We start from the raw sequence: 17,500 nt of genomic DNA on the forward strand, positions 1-17,500 counted from the left end.
AGACACGTGTTGGATGCTTTTTGTAGTTGGGACGCACGCGGAAGGTTTGCGGATCGGGGTTGTATGCCTTAATATATGCCTCATCAGTTGCTTGATGCTAGCTCTGCTGCACTTCGTGAGAAAACATCAGTCGTGAGAGACGAGGGAACCGACGAAACGAAAATCGCCATCATGAACCGATTCCGGCCGTCTGTCACGAGTTGGCGCGGAGGGAGGCAGCCCCGTTCCCGCCCTCCCGGGGCAGCCGAAATTTTACGATGCAACCCGTCGCCCCGCCCGCCCACCAAAAGAAGAAAGAAACGTGCAGGGCGCGTGGGACTGACTACTGTAGCGCGGGCTGGGGGAGCGAAATTTCGAAATTCCCCGAAACTCTTGGCCGCTCTCTCTATCACCTGGTGGGGAATTCCCCTCCCCTCTCCGCGCCCCCGCCGCCCGCTCCCACTTCGGTTCCTTCCTACCCTCCGCCGTTTCACATCCCTCACCGCTCCCCCGCCTCGCCGCGACGCCACCCGCCCATACCTCCGCCCGGGCCCCCGCTCCCCGCCGTCGACGCCTGCCCGGGAGCGAGCGAGCGGACGGAGGATCCTTCCGCGGCGACCTCCGGCTTCAGGTGAGGACCCGTCGACACATCCCCTCCCCCGCCCCGAACCCCCGACGACCCCAGCACCACACCCCCTCCCTCCGAGCCGTCTCGTCCCCGCAGGCGGGGAATCCTGTATCCATCGCCCTACCGCACCCCTCGCCCTCTCCGGGCTTGCCGCGCCGGCGATTGTCTCGCCCGGCGGTGGCGGTGCGTGGATCGGGCCACGGCGCGTTGATCTAGGGCGGGCGACTGTGGCCGGTGAACGGCGAGCGGCGGCGGCCGAAGACCCAGCCTGCTCTCCCTCCCCCTCCCCACCAGTCTCTCTCTCTCTCTCTCTCTCCCTCTCCCTCGCCCTCTCTCTTCCTGCCTTCCATGCACTCTCGTTGATCTGCTCCCTGGCGCCCCGGAGCTCTCCTCGATCCGCCTCCTTCTCTCAGATCTGCTGCCGCGATAAACAGCAGGTGCGGCCGAATGTGCTGTGCTGTTAGCTAGCTGCTAGGAGATGCTAGGGCCTGCGCCGACGGAACCCAATGTGTCGTGCTAAATTGATCTTCTCAGTTGCAGCAGCTGGGAAATGCACAGCGTCTTCGCGCTTTGGTCATTCGTCTGCACTTTGCATATCTGTGGATAAACGTAAATTTTGGAGTAAAAGAGTACTGCTTTTTGTCTTGTGTAAGATAAGAGAATAAGAGAACAACCTCCGGTTATATCCTACGGTCAATGTTGTCCTGACGAATTTATGTAAAACAAGGAAAATTTACCTACAAAATGATGCCTGATTAAGCACTGACGAGTTTATGTAAAACAAGAAAAATTTACCTACAAAATGATGCCTGATTAATCACTGACCAGTGTGCATGATTAACCATGTTTAACCATCTGTTTAAAATGTGAGATATAACCAATATCAGGATTATACATATGGCAGGTAGATTAATCGTAAGTACCAATTGAGTAATTTCTCTTAGCAAACAAATCACTAGTACAGATTGAATAATGCCAATCGGAAGTCGAATAAAATTGCTCGAACATATGATTATTAGTATGATACCAAAATGAGGTTATGAATTATCATAACTTCAGGCTTCAGGTAACATATAATTGTCAGGAGTAGATGATGCCTAATATAAGAAATGAAAACATGTAACAGATAATTATCAGGAGTAATCTCACCACCTCACGGCAAAGAGGTCATCATAACAAAACAACCTATTCACCTCTCATGCTTCCAAGCAAACAAAAATCTGGGTCATCCTAACCACCTCTCATCCCTCCAACCACTCACCCAATAAAGAAGGATATCCCCAACCCTTCCCTCCTTGCCCTCGAACCAAATGCACCCTTAGTACCGGACATCTGGACATGAGGATGTGCCATCGACCACCTCTTCTGTGCTATAAATATTAATCCGGGGTGGAGAGTTGATTTTGGGAGACTGTTTCTGTGTCTTGACAATCAGATCCAGCCCCTCTGCGCCTGTTTGTAAAAATGCTACAAATATGTTGCCTTTTGATTGGGTTTACGATGTCTATGCCTACTTCATTATAAGTTTTGATATGTGGAAAATAATCACAATATCTATGTATTTGTCATTCTTGGATTGTAGGCTGAAGGAGTGAAAGGTAGGGTGGGCAAGGCAGAGTGAGGGATGCAGAGTTAAGAGTATTTGGATGCTGCAATGGCGCAGGCTGCTATTGAATCTGCTGTGAGTGGTGGCGCGTTGATTGGGAGACCGGCAGGGGTCCCGAGGATGAAGAGAAAGACTCCCTCGGAGCTGCGGGTAATGCTTTTGTTCCCCTGATTTATATCCCCAATCCATGATTATTCTGTTGTCATTGCAAATGCTAATTGGACTAAACACCCTGTGAAATGTGTGTGCCACCATGCATTGTGACCTGTGAAGCTGTACTAAACTACTAATCATGTGAATCAAGTATTAGCTCCAAATAAGCCCCAAACAAGCTCTTAATGCAGGGCCACATTGTAATCTAATAAGCGATATGTTGTTGCTTGATTGTATAGAGTCAAATGTGCAGCAAATCAACCACATTTTCAGTTTGTCACTTAAATGTGTTCTGGAGAAGTAGAGAACCATAGGCATGTCCTGCTGTAGCATGTTTCTCTGCCGTGCTATGTCTCCACATTATACATGAATGTCACAAATGTCGTAAATATCGCTCTACTTTAGCCCCTGTTCTAAGCATTGAAATTTATTCCAATGATTAATTTCTGCAGGGAGAACAATATAAGAGACACACTTCTGAAAAGATTGCTGATGATCAGTTATTTGCTTCTGCAGCATTTGATAGGTAAATCTGCTGTATTTATATATTGATGTTCTTATTGTGCTTGATCAAAAGTTTGACACCTATCTTGTGGGTTTAGGCCAAATAATGGGCTTCGGAATATGGAACAACAAAAAATACCCAAATATATCAACACTCGTGTTACAGAGGTGTTCCCAGTTAAAAAATCCAGAAATGCTGGAAAGGAAAACTGTAAGGTTAGACATCTGAGACATTATTCATTTTGATGGGCTTAATGATGCTCTTGCTCTGCAATTCTTTACAGTATCATAGTTTTGATATAAATCTTATATTATTGAAATTGTAAACAGGATGCTTTACTCAATAATGAGAAGGTTCCCAAATTTGCTGATACTGTAACTACTTCACATTCCGTGTCATCTTCATTCCTGCGGTAATTATTTGACTACAGTTGCTGCATCTTGTATTATACCATGTTTATTCTCTTATGTGCATTGTTGTATCACAATTCAGCGGTGACTCTGTTAAGTTGGACTCTTCTATTCCATCACTTGTGGAGGCAGCGAAACCAAGTTTCAGGAAAGCTGAGAAATACAGTGAAAATGCTCTACGGAGTGTATCCGACCTACACATCGGTGATGACAAGCAACCTGCCTCGAACAAATTTGATATGGTAAGGAGTATCTATCTAGTGCACTGCAGTATTTTATATATATATTATTGCATGCGCTAATCTTTCTTGTGCCTTCTGATAGGAAAAAGTGATGAAAGGGTTTGGAGCTCGTGATGCTTCTGGAGCTTCCAATGCCCCTAACGTACAAGTTGGTGATCTTCCTTTGAAGTCTTCAGAAGTGTGCCCTTCTAAGATAAAAATTCCAGGAAAAAGAGCTCCTTTGGATCTCACTTTAAAGACTGCTCTGCAGTTCGTTTCATCATCTTCTGTGAAGTGGTGGGTGTGCATTTGCTTCTCTCTTTCTTGTCTTCCAAACAATTTTCATGTAGAAATGCATTCTTCCCAAAGAAACCTCATCTGTCTCTTGGTTGAACCATTGACATATCCTAAATTGGCACTTGGAAAATTATATATGAAAATGGCTATGTGCCCACCTCAAAATTTGCACACTATTCAATTTCCTGTGCTCCTAGTGGAAATATGTCTAGTAGAACACTAGGAAAAATAATTCAAAATTACTTAAAAATGAAATTATATTGTCATTCTTATGTTTAGATCATCTGCCTCAAAGACCCAAGTGTCAAATACTCCTGCTAAGAACTCTTCCGTTTAACAGGTGTCACAATTTGAGTATTGCTGGGCCCATCACTCAGAGTTATCGTGGTGGGTCTCAAAATTCACGATGCGCAAGGCCTGGGAAGGAATTCTTGTTCTCAAGGGCACTGCAATCATGGGTATATCCACAGTCCCTGTTACCTGCATCCATCATATCTGCTATGCTCTCATCAACTGCACGAGGAGGTAATCACTGGACTTGAATTATTCCTGTATTTAAAGAATAAACATCCCTGTAATTCCCGTGGATGTAAGTCCTTACATTTCCCCATTCTGGCATGTAGAAAATGAGTTCCTTCTCAAGAGGTATCAGGACTGGGAAGACTCGTTTCAGAATCTTTACTACATGCTCCGCAAGAATCAATTGAACATCTTTTATGGTATCTTACTCACTCCTCAAACCTCAACGATTCATTCAATATCTCGATAGGTCACTTATATGAAAAATCTAACTATTTTATTGTCCATGATGTCCTCATTGTACATGCACAAAATGGTATATCTTTGCTAAGAAATGCATTAGCTCATGACAGCTGATGCAAAATATGATTTATCTATGTTAAACAGTGAACATTTCTATCTTGTGAAAGATGCATTGCCCAGTATTACAATATGAATTTCTTCCTGCCTTAAACTTTGTTATTAAAATATGAATGAGAACTTTGAGCATGTAATGCCACATTTTGCTCAAGGTTGCCTTCATTTGCCCTGGAATATTTAATTTAGGTTCTAGACTATTACTTTATCTATTTTTTAGGAACTTATTACTTTATCTATGGTTAGTCTCCATCACCGTACTGAACACTGGTTTTGTTATCTAGTTTATACAGCACAATTTGTTGCTCTATTCATCCGTGGAAATTGTTTGGAGAAGCAGCCCTGTAATGCCTACTTGTCACAATCTACACGTGGCATACGGTCACTACTGCGAAAACATGTAAGCTCTCCATTCTGTTCTTTCTCTACTTTGGTTTAATTTCCACATTAAAATAAATGCATATATGCCTGCAAGTTACTATGGCATATTTCCGTCATTGATCAATCATTATTTTCAGTACGAACTTGCTTGCAATTTGTGTGACACTTTAATCAAGTAGATAAGCTTGTTGGTTACCGAGACTACTCCTTGTGTATCTTTTTAACTTTTGAGAACGTATGGTGTTTTAGTGGTTCTACATTGGAATAAAACATTGTATTTTGTGATGTACTCCCTATGTTCCACAATGGAGCGCATATACATTTTTTTCCAAAAGTCAAGCTTTGCAAACTTTCACCAACTTTGTAGGGAAAAAATATCAACATTTAGAATACAAAATACATATCATTAGATACATCATGAGACATATTTTCATATTGTATATGTTTGGTATTATAGATATTGATAATTTATAGGCACTACATTGTGGCATGGAGGGTGTAATAATTGTTTCTTCTGATCGGCCATTTTGCTGGAAGTAACATTGCTTTGGTAGTTCATGTCAATTATATACCCTTATGTGGTACCCTAATTATAGGAGTGAGATATAATATTGGTACGTTGGTCTCTAAGTCATCCAATTGCTTAAGATAATTAAAGCTTAGTTTCTTTTGAGCTCCGTACTTGTTCAAAATATTTTTTTTGTATTAGGATTATGATTGTAGGACTTTGTGAATGGATTGTCACAGGGTGTTCGCTTTTCTATGCCTCTTTGCAATGCTGAAGTGGAGCAGGTTACTGACGATGACCTGATGGAATTTTCAAAAATCCAAACACTCAATCTGGGCCAGGTACTGTTTGCTTCTTCAACCTTTCCCTTGTTTGCTAGCCAGGCTGCAGTTACTGACAGTTTGAGCATTATTTTTCTTGAACTTGCAGACACTTCATATAGATGCTTTATCTGAGGTGGACAACACTACAGAGTCACTCCTTTCGTTTACTGGCAATAAGAGCGTTCATGGCTTATATGATGTCTTGTTGAACTACAAGTAGGGTGCTTAGTCTCTAGTAGTTATTCTGTTCCTTTTGACCCGCCAGAATTTTATATTGTATAATCTAATTTTGTGATTTTTCAGGTCCTTTCTGAATTCATTATCCGCCACAGACGTCCCAGTGTTATATTCACCGGCGCCATTTCAAAATGGTTGCCTCCATATTCCAGAGGTCATTTCATTTCTGTAGACTATATTGTTTCCGCGATAGAATTTTATATGGGCTATATCTATGTGTAATTGCCTGACTTGAAAATCTGATATCCTGAATACATGCTTTTGCAGGTCATATGCAGGGAGATGAGGAAAGCTGATACTGGCCTGGCCTCCTCTATTGGTTTAGATGAAGAACCTGGATCAGCGTTCGCTCCTCCGCCAGGCAACATGTGTTACAGCATGGAAATAAAGGATGTGGTTATCCCACCGTGGGTTGCCTCCGGCATTTGTGCCGCGATGAGCTCAGACACGGATCACTTTGATTTAACGTAAGTATGATCTTCCCTGGCACCACCTGTTCAAGTCTTTTCCACATGCTAAAAAGGCATCGCTTTTGTTCTTCCAGAATCGGGACAGAGCCCTCCTCCATGGGCTTAAACGCCGCTTTCACCTCCATAGGCGCGAGCGGTCAGTCAAAGGCTCCTTCAGAGTCCTCTCCTGAAGGGTGCGAGGCCATTGGCATTCCCAGCGCCGTCTTGGTTCGCTCCTTGCACTCTGCCTCGCTCCGGCGCCTCAGTTACAACCACGGCGAATACCTCGCGCACACAACCGTGTGAGTTGCAACGCCTCGGAGCATAATGCAATGCAAGGCCGGTGCTTCCGTGCGACCACTTTCGTCATACCAGGATCCTGTGTATCCTCCACGCCAGGAAGCCCGGGATGTTCAGAGAGAAGCCGGAAGAGCCTTGTTTGATGCGTCATCCAACGCCTCAGCCTCTGCAGAGCACTCTAGGGAGTGGGTGTGTGGAGGGTTGTACCTTTTGATCCTGTGCTGTGTAGTTCACAGGACATGTACCCTTGACTGGTAACTTTAATGGAGTTTCTGGTTATGTAAAACGAAGGGAGAAAACAACAACAAAAGGACATTTCCTTTCTTATTACTTGGGTTATATTGAATGCTCCGTTTGAACAGTTTTGTGTTGGGCTGGAGTGGGGTGTTGGTTGTCGTTTCCTTCTCTTGTCGATTCTGGATGGTCGCTTGGTCAAGCTGCTACCGTGTGATCCTTACCAGAAGATTAGGTGTTCATTTGAATTGGTAGTGCTTAACCAAGAGGAAATGCAAACACAAATAATGTTACTATTTTCTCTTGCTTTTGGTGGGATTCTTTTTTTTTTTTGAAAAGGAGGATAGCCCCCGGAAATCAAAGTTGTGGAGTTTTGAAGTTAACAAAGTCATCACTCACCCGTGCCGTCTGGTTCATAGGACATGCTACCCCCTCTTTTTTTTTAACATAGTACAGATGCAAACACTCATACATATGTCCGCAGTGGCTCTGTTTGCTTGCTGCGACATCTGCCTGGCGCTGGAAACTGTCCATCATATCGTGCTACGATGCTGGTATGCCAATGCTATCTGGGACAAGTTAATGCTGAACACCCTTGCTTGCAATTCTCTAGATATCCAGTCCTTCCTTCAAGCAAGCGGACAGCTACGCTTCAAAAAGCAATGGCATGTCACTTTCGTGGCATCCGCTGTTGCTCGTTGGCACGCCAGGAACGATCGTGTTTTTAACGGAAATTGCTGGTGTGAGCTTAAGATCAGATCCTATGCTGCCAACTTAATTGGGTTGTGGACCTCGAGAGCTCGTAAACCAGATGTTAAAATAGACATGCAAATGTGGGTTAGGATGCTTGAGGATTAGTTTCGTAGCACAGCCTAACTGATCCTTCTGCTGCTTCTTTCTTTCTTTCTTCTACCCCTTTTTCTGTCGGCCACTTGCGGCCATGCACCTTGGTGCATCTAGCAAGACCCTGTAATCTGCCTTCAGGCTTATGCCTGTTTTTGAAATATAAAGTTGGCCATGCGCCATCTTTCCTTTTCAAAAAAAAATACACATGTGTATGCATTTACCCCTATGAACGTATACACGCACACCCTACCCTTGTGAGCACTTTCAAGAGACTGAGCATATCGTCTTGAGATTTATGAAGTCACCGTAGGCACCTCGTCGTTGACGGGAACGTCTCCTCCCACTGAAAGTGTAATCGGTGTAAATCCTGAAATAAATCTAGAAATAATGCGAGCATCAGGACTTAATCCTGGAGGATTAGGGATACCACTGTCCCTCTAACCATTCAACTACAGGTAATTTTGTTCTAAAAAAAACACATGCAACTTTAATGGAGTTCTGTTTAATGAAACCGAAGGGAGAAAACAACAACAAAAGGGATATTTCCTTTCTTAATACCTGGGTTATACTGAACTAGATGGTACGGCCCGCTATAGCTGCATTTGGGATTAACATGCATGAAAAAGGTAACCATGCCTTCGAGATTGTAGCTCAAAGTTGTCTCTGGCGAGCTTGCTCGTTACTTAAACATAAACTACACGACAACTGCAACAGTGATCGTGCTAGTTCTCCTTTTGGTTTTATGATGAAATTTGATAGCCAACATGTATGCATGTTTTGGGAAATATGTAACGTGGATAACCCCGTCTTTTGGTCTGTTTACATAGTAGTTCTCTCCTACTTGTGATAATACGATGGATAATGCTGTAGTTTTCAGTTTGTAGGAAATGAAAGCACATAGAACCTATATTCAGTTTGTAGTTTTCAAACTGACTATAGGCTAATTCAAAATATTTACCTTGCCTTTTGATAAAAACAAAATTGATCACATGACCTCAAAAGTAATTTGATGACATCATCACATAAGAATAGATGCGTACACATATCTGTACAAAATATTTCAACAACTGACTTAAATTTGTACAAATAAATCAGAGAAATTATCTCAAGAAGATATAGTCAGAACCCGAGCTATAAATTGGTCTCAGATACAAAACTCACAACATGATTGATTTTAAGTGTGACATCTGATCCCATAAAGATATAGTCAGGCATGAGCTCTACAAAATGATCTTAGAAGCAAGTATAAACTAAAATGAATAATGGCTTTAAATTTGCACAAGATAAAGTGGATAGATTATATTGGATACATATCTCAAACACTACAAAACATATATATGTGCCCAGAATTACTCACACACTATGTCAATGATAACAGGCAAGTCATGAGATTGAGAGGCATAATAATTGCATTGTGTGATGATAAATTTGCCGCTGATTTAGACTTCCACAAGCAACAAACAATGTCCAAGAAGCCTAACAGTGCGTTAAATAGAACTTGAGAAAAACACCACCCAAAAAAGTCATTAAATTAGGATTAGGGGGGCAATGCCCCCCTCCCCCCTTTTCCCAATAGTTTTTTCTATTGAAGCAATTGTATCTTATAATCATTATTTGTATCTGTAATTACATCTAAAAGTGAAGAACTGCTATCATGCTTCATGCTCCGAGTACAAACGCGATGATGAAGATCAAAATGAGGATGCTAGCAAAAGTCACAGCCGTCATGGTAGTCGACTCCTATCTATAATATTTAAATAGTTCATCCCCACTATGCTATTTATCTTAACATGCATCTACTCCAAGTCAACAATGCAGCCACGTCATGCTCTATCTTCAATTCCATGCAGCCACGTCACTCCCAAATACTCAATAGTGCAGGTTTGGTCGCTGTGTCTTCCCTGCCACTACTAGGGAAAACCCTAATAGTAGCGCTTGTTTTATAGTTAGTAGTAGCGCTTGTACAAGCGCTACCAGTAAGGCGCTACAGCTAACTGGTAGTAGTAGCGTTGGTTTTCCAGCGCTACTGCTATACCTAATTAGCAGTAGCGCTTGGTTATAAAAAGTGCCGCTGATAATAGTAAGTAGCAGTAGCGTTTCTTCTGAAAAGCGCTACTGCTAAATTTTCCTGTATTTTTTGAAATGCAGCTTATTGTTAATGTATTTGTATAGGTTTTATATACAATACTGTCATCATATGATTTTATGACCATGATTAGTTATTATATATAGCAGTGGGTGAAATGAACGTGGATTAGATTGAAGTGAAGGCAACACGTGGTGCATGTCGAAAGTACGACTAATCCAAACTTGATCTAGTTTGGATTAGTAGTACTTTCGATGTGCACCACATGTTGCCTCCACTTGAACCTAATCCATATTTATTTCACCTGCTGATATATATAATAACTCATCATGCTCATATAACAACTTAGCATCATGCATCATCATAATAATAAGTAACTCATCTGGTATCATAATAACAAGTCGTACTCATCATCATCATACAACTTCTACTCTGATTTTATGACCATGATTAGTTATTATATATAGCAGTGGGTGAAATGAACGTGGATTAGATTGAAGTGGAGTCAACACGTGGTGCATGCCGAAAGTACTACTAATCCAAACTTGATATAGTTTGGATTAGTAGTACTTTCGATGTGCACCACATGTTGCCTCCACTTGAATCTAATCCATATTTATTTCACCTGCTGATATATATAATAACTCATCATGCTCATATAACAACTTAGCATCATGCATCATCATAATAATAAATAACTCATCTGGTATCATAATAACAAGTCGTACTCATCATCATCATACAACTTCTACTCGCTATCATAATAACAAGTCATACTCATCATCATCATAGTCATCTAACCAACCGTACTTAATTGTTCTTAGCACATGATCATGAGTATTAGCTACGACCTAACTACCCTCTCTAAGGTAAAATAGAATAAAACAAGATAGGCCCTGACTCTCCGTTATGGAGAATGGAGACTATCCTGTCTCCAATTCTTGCGCTTCGCACAATGTTGGTTCCAAGTAGCTCCCTACGATTGTCCATACATTTTTTCCATGCTTTGACTGTCACGTCTTCATCAATTTTAGAAATCCGGTATGAACAGTAGTGAAGCCTAGGCAGACCTGGCCGTAAGCTAATAACATCAAGGTTACCTTTCAGAAGTGTGACGCCCGGGTAATTGAGCTACAGTAACCCCCTCGTAATGATGCCACGTCACCCCAGTTACTATTGACAAATCTCGCGTTAGTTCAAAACGATTCGAATTCAAATTTGAATTAGATGCAAACAACAAAAGTTTTCAAAATATTAAACTAAAATGTTCGGTGTGCAAATAAATGCTTAGGTATTTATGGTGAGGGAACCATGCTTTTATAAAAAACCTAAATACATAAAATGAATTAAAACAGAAAAGAGAAATAACTAAAAGAAAAGGAAAAGCAGAAGAGAGAGAGAGAGCAACCCCCTCCCTGGACCGAACCCACCTAGGCCGGCCCACCTAACCCACCCGAGCCAGCCCAGCCTCCCACGCTCCCCCGGTCGCCTTCCTATTCGAACGACCGCGGGCGCGGTCGCCATCCAACCACCTCGCCGACGACACCCGACGAGAGGATAAGGCCTCCACCGCCCCGACGCCTCGGCCCCTCGCCTCCCAGTTGCCCTGCCTCCCCCACTCGCGCCAGTCCCTATCCCCTCGCACACTCGCTCCCCCCCTCCAGATCCGCCTCGCCGACGCGCCCTGCGCCGTCCGCCATTCTGACCGCGGCCACTGCTGTCCCCGTCCCTCTCCGACGAGTCCCCGAGCGCCGTCGTGCCCCGCGAAGTCTTCCTCGACCACCGGACCAAGCCAGGAGCCCCCACAACGAGCGCGGCGCTCTCTCCTTCCTCCTCTGCTCCGACAAACGCCGGCGTCGAATTCGGCCACCTCGCGCCTTCCCCGAGCCCGCGAACGCACAACTACAGGGCCCGGTGAGCCCCGCTCTCCTCTCCCTCTCTTGGCAGCCTCTGCCCCCGCCATAGCTGCTTCCCCCGTCGTGCTTGAGCTCGTCGCCGCGGTGGTGCTCGCCGCCGTGGCCACAGCTCGCGGAGCTCGCAGTCGACCACCCCCTCGTGCTCAGCACCTCCACCCGCACCCACTGCACGCGCCCGCTACTCCTCCCGCTCCCCTAGCGCCTTCCTCGACGGGGCAGTGCTCCGGCCGCTGCCGCGAGCTCGTCTCCGGCGAGCTCGTCGCCTCCCGCCTGCTGTCGACTGCGGCAATCAACTCACGCGAACGCCATCTGCCCGTAGAGCCGCTCCGCACGCCGAACCATGCCCCGCCTTGCCGTCCCCGTGGAGCACCCGAAAGTGCCGCCACCGCCGTCGTTGTAGCTCTCAGCTCCGGCCACCCCTCCCTACGAGACCCCCACGGGTGGATGCGGCTTCGTCCGCACGTTCGAACGCGGCTGGCCCCGTGCCAAACGGTGGCCTGTGCGCGGTTTCCGACCTGTGCCCGTACTCGCGCCGCCGCGAACGCGCTCGCCGGCGGCGGGTCACCGGCCCCCGCTGACCTGGACTGACTACTGGGGCCCGCCGTGCCACTGACCAGTGGGTCCAGTTGACCTGTTGACCGGGTCAACTACTGACTGGGCTGCCCAGTGAGACTAACGTGCGGGTCCCACCTCTTAATCCTCTAATTAAAACATTTTAATAATTAAAACTAATTAGTTTAGTTAATTAGACACTGACAGGTGGGCCCAGTAGTTTTACTAACTAAATTTAGATTAGTTTGAACTCTGTTTAACCCACTCTCTATGACAGGTGGGTCCCCCGTGTCAGTTTTGACCAGTCAACTGGACTATTGACTGCTGACGTCACTCATACGTCATGCTGACATCATATTCCTTTTCTGTTAATTTAAGTAATTCCAGAAAATGATTAAAACTTTAGAAAATCATATAAAATAATCCGTATCTCGGATGAAAATACTTTCTACATGAAAGTTGCTCAGAACGACGAGACGAATCCGGATACGCAGCCCGTTCGTTCACCACACATCCCTAGCATAGCAAACATGCAACTTCCCCCTCCGGTTCATCTGTTCGAAAACGCGAACGCTGGGGATACTTTCCCGGATGTTTCCCCCCTTCGTCGGTATCACCTACTACCGCGTTAGGGCACACCTAGCACCGCGTATTGCCATGTTACGCTTTGTGATGCTTTGATTGCTTTGTTATTTATTGTGTTCCCCCTCCGTTACTTCTTTCCGGTAGACCCCGAGACTGCCGGCGACCCCAGTTCGACTACGGAGTTGACGACCCTTCCTTGCCAGAGCAACCAGGCAAGCCCCCCCCTTGATCACCAGATATCGCCTATTATTCTCTATACAGCTTGCATTAGAGTAGTGTAGCATGTTACTGCTTTCGGTTAATCCTATTCTGCTGCATAGCCTGTCATTGTTGCTACAGTTGTTACCCTTACCTGCTATCCTACTGCTTAGTATAGGATGCTAGTGTTCCATCAGTGGCCCTACACTCTTGTCCGTCTGCCATGCTATACTACTGGGCCGTGATCACTTCGGGAGGTGATCACAGGTATATACTATATACTTTATATACATGACACATGTGGTGACTAAAGTCGGGTCAGCTCGTTGAGTACCCGCAAGTGATTCTGATGAGGGGGCTGAAAGGACAGGTGGCTCCATCCCGGTAGAGGTGGGCCTGGGTTCCTGACGGCCCCCGACTGTTACTTTGTGGCGGAGCGACAGGGCAGGTTCAGACCACCTAGGAGAGAGGTGGGCCTGGCCCTGGTCGGCGTTCGCGGATACTTAACATGCTTAACGAGATCTTGGTATTTGATCTGAGTCTGGCTATTTGGTTTATACGCACTAACCAACTACGCGGGAACAGTTATGGGCACTCGGCGTCGTGGTATCAGCCGAAGCTCTTTTTGACGTCAGCGACTGAGTGGCGCGCGCCGCATTGGACCGTAAGCTCGCGCTTGTATTAAGGGGGCTAGGTCTGCTTCCGGCCGCGTACGCAATGTGCAGGTGTGTAATGGGCGATGGGCCCAGACCCCTGCGCGCATAGGGTTTAGACCGGCGCGCTGACCTCTCTGTTGAGCCTAGGTGGGGCTGCGACATGTTGATCTTCCGAGGCCGGGCATGACCCAGGAAAGTGTGTCCGGCCAAATGGGATCGAGCGTGTTGGGAAATGTGGTGCACCCCTGCAGGGAAGTTTATCTATTCGAATAGCCGTGTCCCTCGGTAAAAGGACGACCCGGAGTTGTACCTTGACCTTATGACAACTAGAACCGGATACTTAATAAAACACACCCTTCCAAGTGCCAGATACAACCCGGTGATCGCTCTCTAACAGGGCGACGAGGAGGGGATCGCCGGGTAGGATTATGCTATGCGATGCTACTTGGTGAACTTACCATCTACTCTCTTCTACATGCTGCAAGATGGAGGTGGCCAGAAGCGTAGTCTTCGACAGGATTAGCTATCCCCCTCTTATTCTGGCATTCTGCAGTTCAGTCCACTGATATGGCCCTTTACACATATACCCATGCATATGTAGTGTAGCTCCTTGCTTGCGAGTACTTTGGATGAGTACTCACGGTTGCTTTTCTCCCTCTTTTCCCCCTTTCCCTTCTACCTGGTTGTCGCAACCAGATGCCGGAGCCCAGGAGCCAGACGCCACCGTCGACGACGACTCTTACTACACTGGAGGTGCCTACTACTACGTGCAGCCCGCTGACGACGACCAGGAGTAGTTAGGAGGATCCCAGGCAGGAGGCCTGCGCCTCTTTCGATCTGTATCCCAGTTTGTGCTAGCCATCTTATGGCAACTTGTTTAACTTATGTCTGTACTCAGATATTGTTGCTTCCGCTGACTCGTCTATGATCGAGCACTTGTATTCGAGCCCTCGAGGCCCCTGGCTTGTATTATGATGCTTGTATGACTTATTTTTATTTTTAGAGTTGTGTTGTGATATCTTCCCGTGAGTCCCTGATCTTGATCGTACATGTTGCGTGTATGATTAGTGTACGGTCAAATCGGGGGCGTCACAAGAAGCATGAGATCAGGCACACAATCCTTCGGGATTTTCTGTTGAAAAACATAGTAATAACGTCGTAGTTAGCAATGTAGTTTAGATTTAGAAGAAATTATGCAAAAGAGGCACAGATGTCGTAATAGTAAAATCTTACCATGCCATCTCCATAGATGTTACCATAGTTCAACACGTGCACTAGTGGCACGTATTGACCATAATGTACAGGAGTTTGATAATTAATATTGTAATTCTCAACATCAATAATAAACGAGATAAGATGATCTTTCTCTTGATAAGTTAATTTTGCGCCATCGGTGTAGTAGGTTCTATCTACCATATTCTGTACATTTTTTGAAGAATGAAAATAAGCTATCAATGGAAATAAGCTGTCAACTATTTTGAAATCAACAATATAAATTACTTAATAACTATGTTTGAGAAACTCACATAGCGGTAGAACTGGAAGCGTATCAACAAGGACCCAAATGTCCATATTATCTTGGTGATGTTAGGATCACCAAGATCCAAGGTGACAAGCATACCCTTATGAAAATCATACATCTTGCAAAGTGCTTCCCAATTCGCGCAACCAAAATGGGATACGCTCTCAGAATTGTATAGATTTACAGCAAAATCAAAACCATGATGGGTCCTTAGGTGAACTATCTTTGTTTCCATACTTTCATGATCTTCAAAATTCATCCTCTCCAAGACATAGCATCTTGCATGGCATGGGATAAGCTAGTCGAATTGTAAAAGACGAAAATATTACACGTTGAAGAAGCAGAAGTCGTGCTTAATTACGAAAAAACACTGGTCGTCGTTGCGTACCGTTTCAACATCGAAGGTCTCCTGGAGCTTAATGCTGAAGCCCTGACCTTCTACCAGGTGAGGCCTGTCGCACAGACCCCGGTCCTCGCCGTACCAGTCGCACTCCGGGAGACTTTCGTCGTCCAACGACATTTCCTATGTTCATAATTCAAAGATTAAACTTCTAAAATTAAATATTTGTACTACAAAAACTAAATTAGATCATTATTATTCATCATGGGTTATCGGTCTGTCGGGATTCTCCTTCCTCTCTCATATATGGTGGACACTCCCTCACTGATTTTTCGACCATCGATGATGGTCGCTAGTCCTCCTTTCCCTAGTTCATAACAAAGGTCTAGCACAAGGAGAAGAAGGAGAAGCGACCCCCACGACAACAGTCGGCATTCTTCTTCTCTCATATATGGTGGAGACTCTCCCGCACTGATTTTTCGACCGTCGATGATGGTCGCTACTCTTCCTTCCCCTAGTGCATAACAAAGGTCTAACACAAGGAGAAGAAGGAGAAGCGACCCCCACGACAACAGTCGGCGTTCTTCTTCTCTCATATATGGTGGAGACTCTCCCTCACTGATTTTTTGACTGTCATGTATGGAGCCCCGATAGACTTAAAGTCAACTCGAAATGTCGTTCAATTCTCTTTCTATCAAATCCGGGGCACTCGATATTTCCTACATATTCTAGCACAAGTCATGCTTAAAATCACGGAAAAATCCGGCATGACCTTTGCTAAAATAGGACATATCGACCGCTTGAAATTTGCCGGAATGGAAGTGAATCAACACTCCGGCAAAACATAGGCCACTGTGAGGTGTTTCTTGCAAACATAGGCCACTTGGGCAAGCACTAGTACTATGGAACACTACATATCACATGTCTAAATCTCCATCATATTCCATGAAAATTATCACACCTACTCATGTAGCTACTACTCCACTACAACTATCAAAACATCTACATCATCATCGACATGGGGATTTGGCTGGTCTCACCTTGAGGTCAGAGGTGGTCGGTGACGGGGACGACGGCGGGGATGATGCAGGGGCTCCTTGATTTCTGCAAAAAACAAAATATAAACAAAAACATTATTATCCTCATCTTAGGACTTAGTGAAACCCTATGTCTAAAACAAAATATAAACAAAAACCTACATTTACTAAAAAAAATCTAAAATTTTCCTATTCTATTCAAAAGACCTACGTTTACTTATTCATTTCAATTTCATATTTTATTCTATACAAATTTACTTATTCAAATTTTCTAAAAATTTCCTATTCTATTCAAAAGACCTACATTTACTTATTTTTTTCAATTTCATATTTTATTCTATTCAAATTTACTTATTCAAATTTTCTAAAAATTTCCTATTCTATTCAAAAGACCTACATTTACTTTTTTTTTCAATTTCATATTTTATTCTATTCAAATTTTCTAAAAATTTCCTATTCTATTCAAAAGACCTACATTTACTTATTCTTTTCAATTTCATATTTTATTCTATTCAAATTTTCAAAAAAATTCCTATTCTATTCAAAAGACCTACATTTACTTTTTTTTTTTTCAATTTTCAATTTTATTCTATTCAAATTTTCTGTTTTATTCTATTCTATTCAAATTTCTTATTTTATTTATAGAAAGGAGGAG

General features: G+C 44.1%; 1 protein-coding gene across 1 annotated transcript; it reads left to right on the forward strand.

The window, feature by feature from the left end:
• The first annotated feature begins 380 nt into the window (after positions 1-380).
• Positions 381-7,234, forward strand: LOC123079383 (uncharacterized). Its single transcript, XM_044502152.1, has 15 exons — positions 381-610; positions 2,190-2,363; positions 2,819-2,892; positions 2,969-3,086; positions 3,201-3,283; positions 3,364-3,523; positions 3,606-3,799; positions 4,140-4,324; positions 4,423-4,518; positions 4,960-5,075; positions 5,804-5,905; positions 5,994-6,103; positions 6,191-6,278; positions 6,392-6,591; positions 6,669-7,234. Exons 2-15 carry the CDS (start codon positions 2,262-2,264, stop codon positions 6,877-6,879), a joined length of 1,839 nt encoding a protein of 612 aa, XP_044358087.1. The 5' UTR covers positions 381-610; positions 2,190-2,261; the 3' UTR covers positions 6,880-7,234.
• Positions 7,235-17,500: the final 10,266 nt, after the last annotated feature.

This window comes from Triticum aestivum, chromosome 3D (assembly GCF_018294505.1).
Source record: "Triticum aestivum cultivar Chinese Spring chromosome 3D, IWGSC CS RefSeq v2.1, whole genome shotgun sequence".
Lineage (NCBI taxonomy): Eukaryota > Viridiplantae > Streptophyta > Magnoliopsida > Poales > Poaceae > Triticum > Triticum aestivum.

Excerpts from the sequence above, each read along its gene's own strand:
- LOC123079383 (XM_044502152.1), top strand. The coding sequence starts at position 2,262 with ATGGCGCAGGCTGCTATTGAATCTGCTGTGAGTGGTGGCGCGTTGATT. Across the intron at positions 4,519-4,959 it reads TCAATTGAACATCTTTTATG|TTTATACAGCACAATTTGTT; the intron begins GTATCTTACTCA and ends TTTGTTATCTAG. Across the intron at positions 5,076-5,803 it reads GGTCACTACTGCGAAAACAT|GGTGTTCGCTTTTCTATGCC; the intron begins GTAAGCTCTCCA and ends GGATTGTCACAG.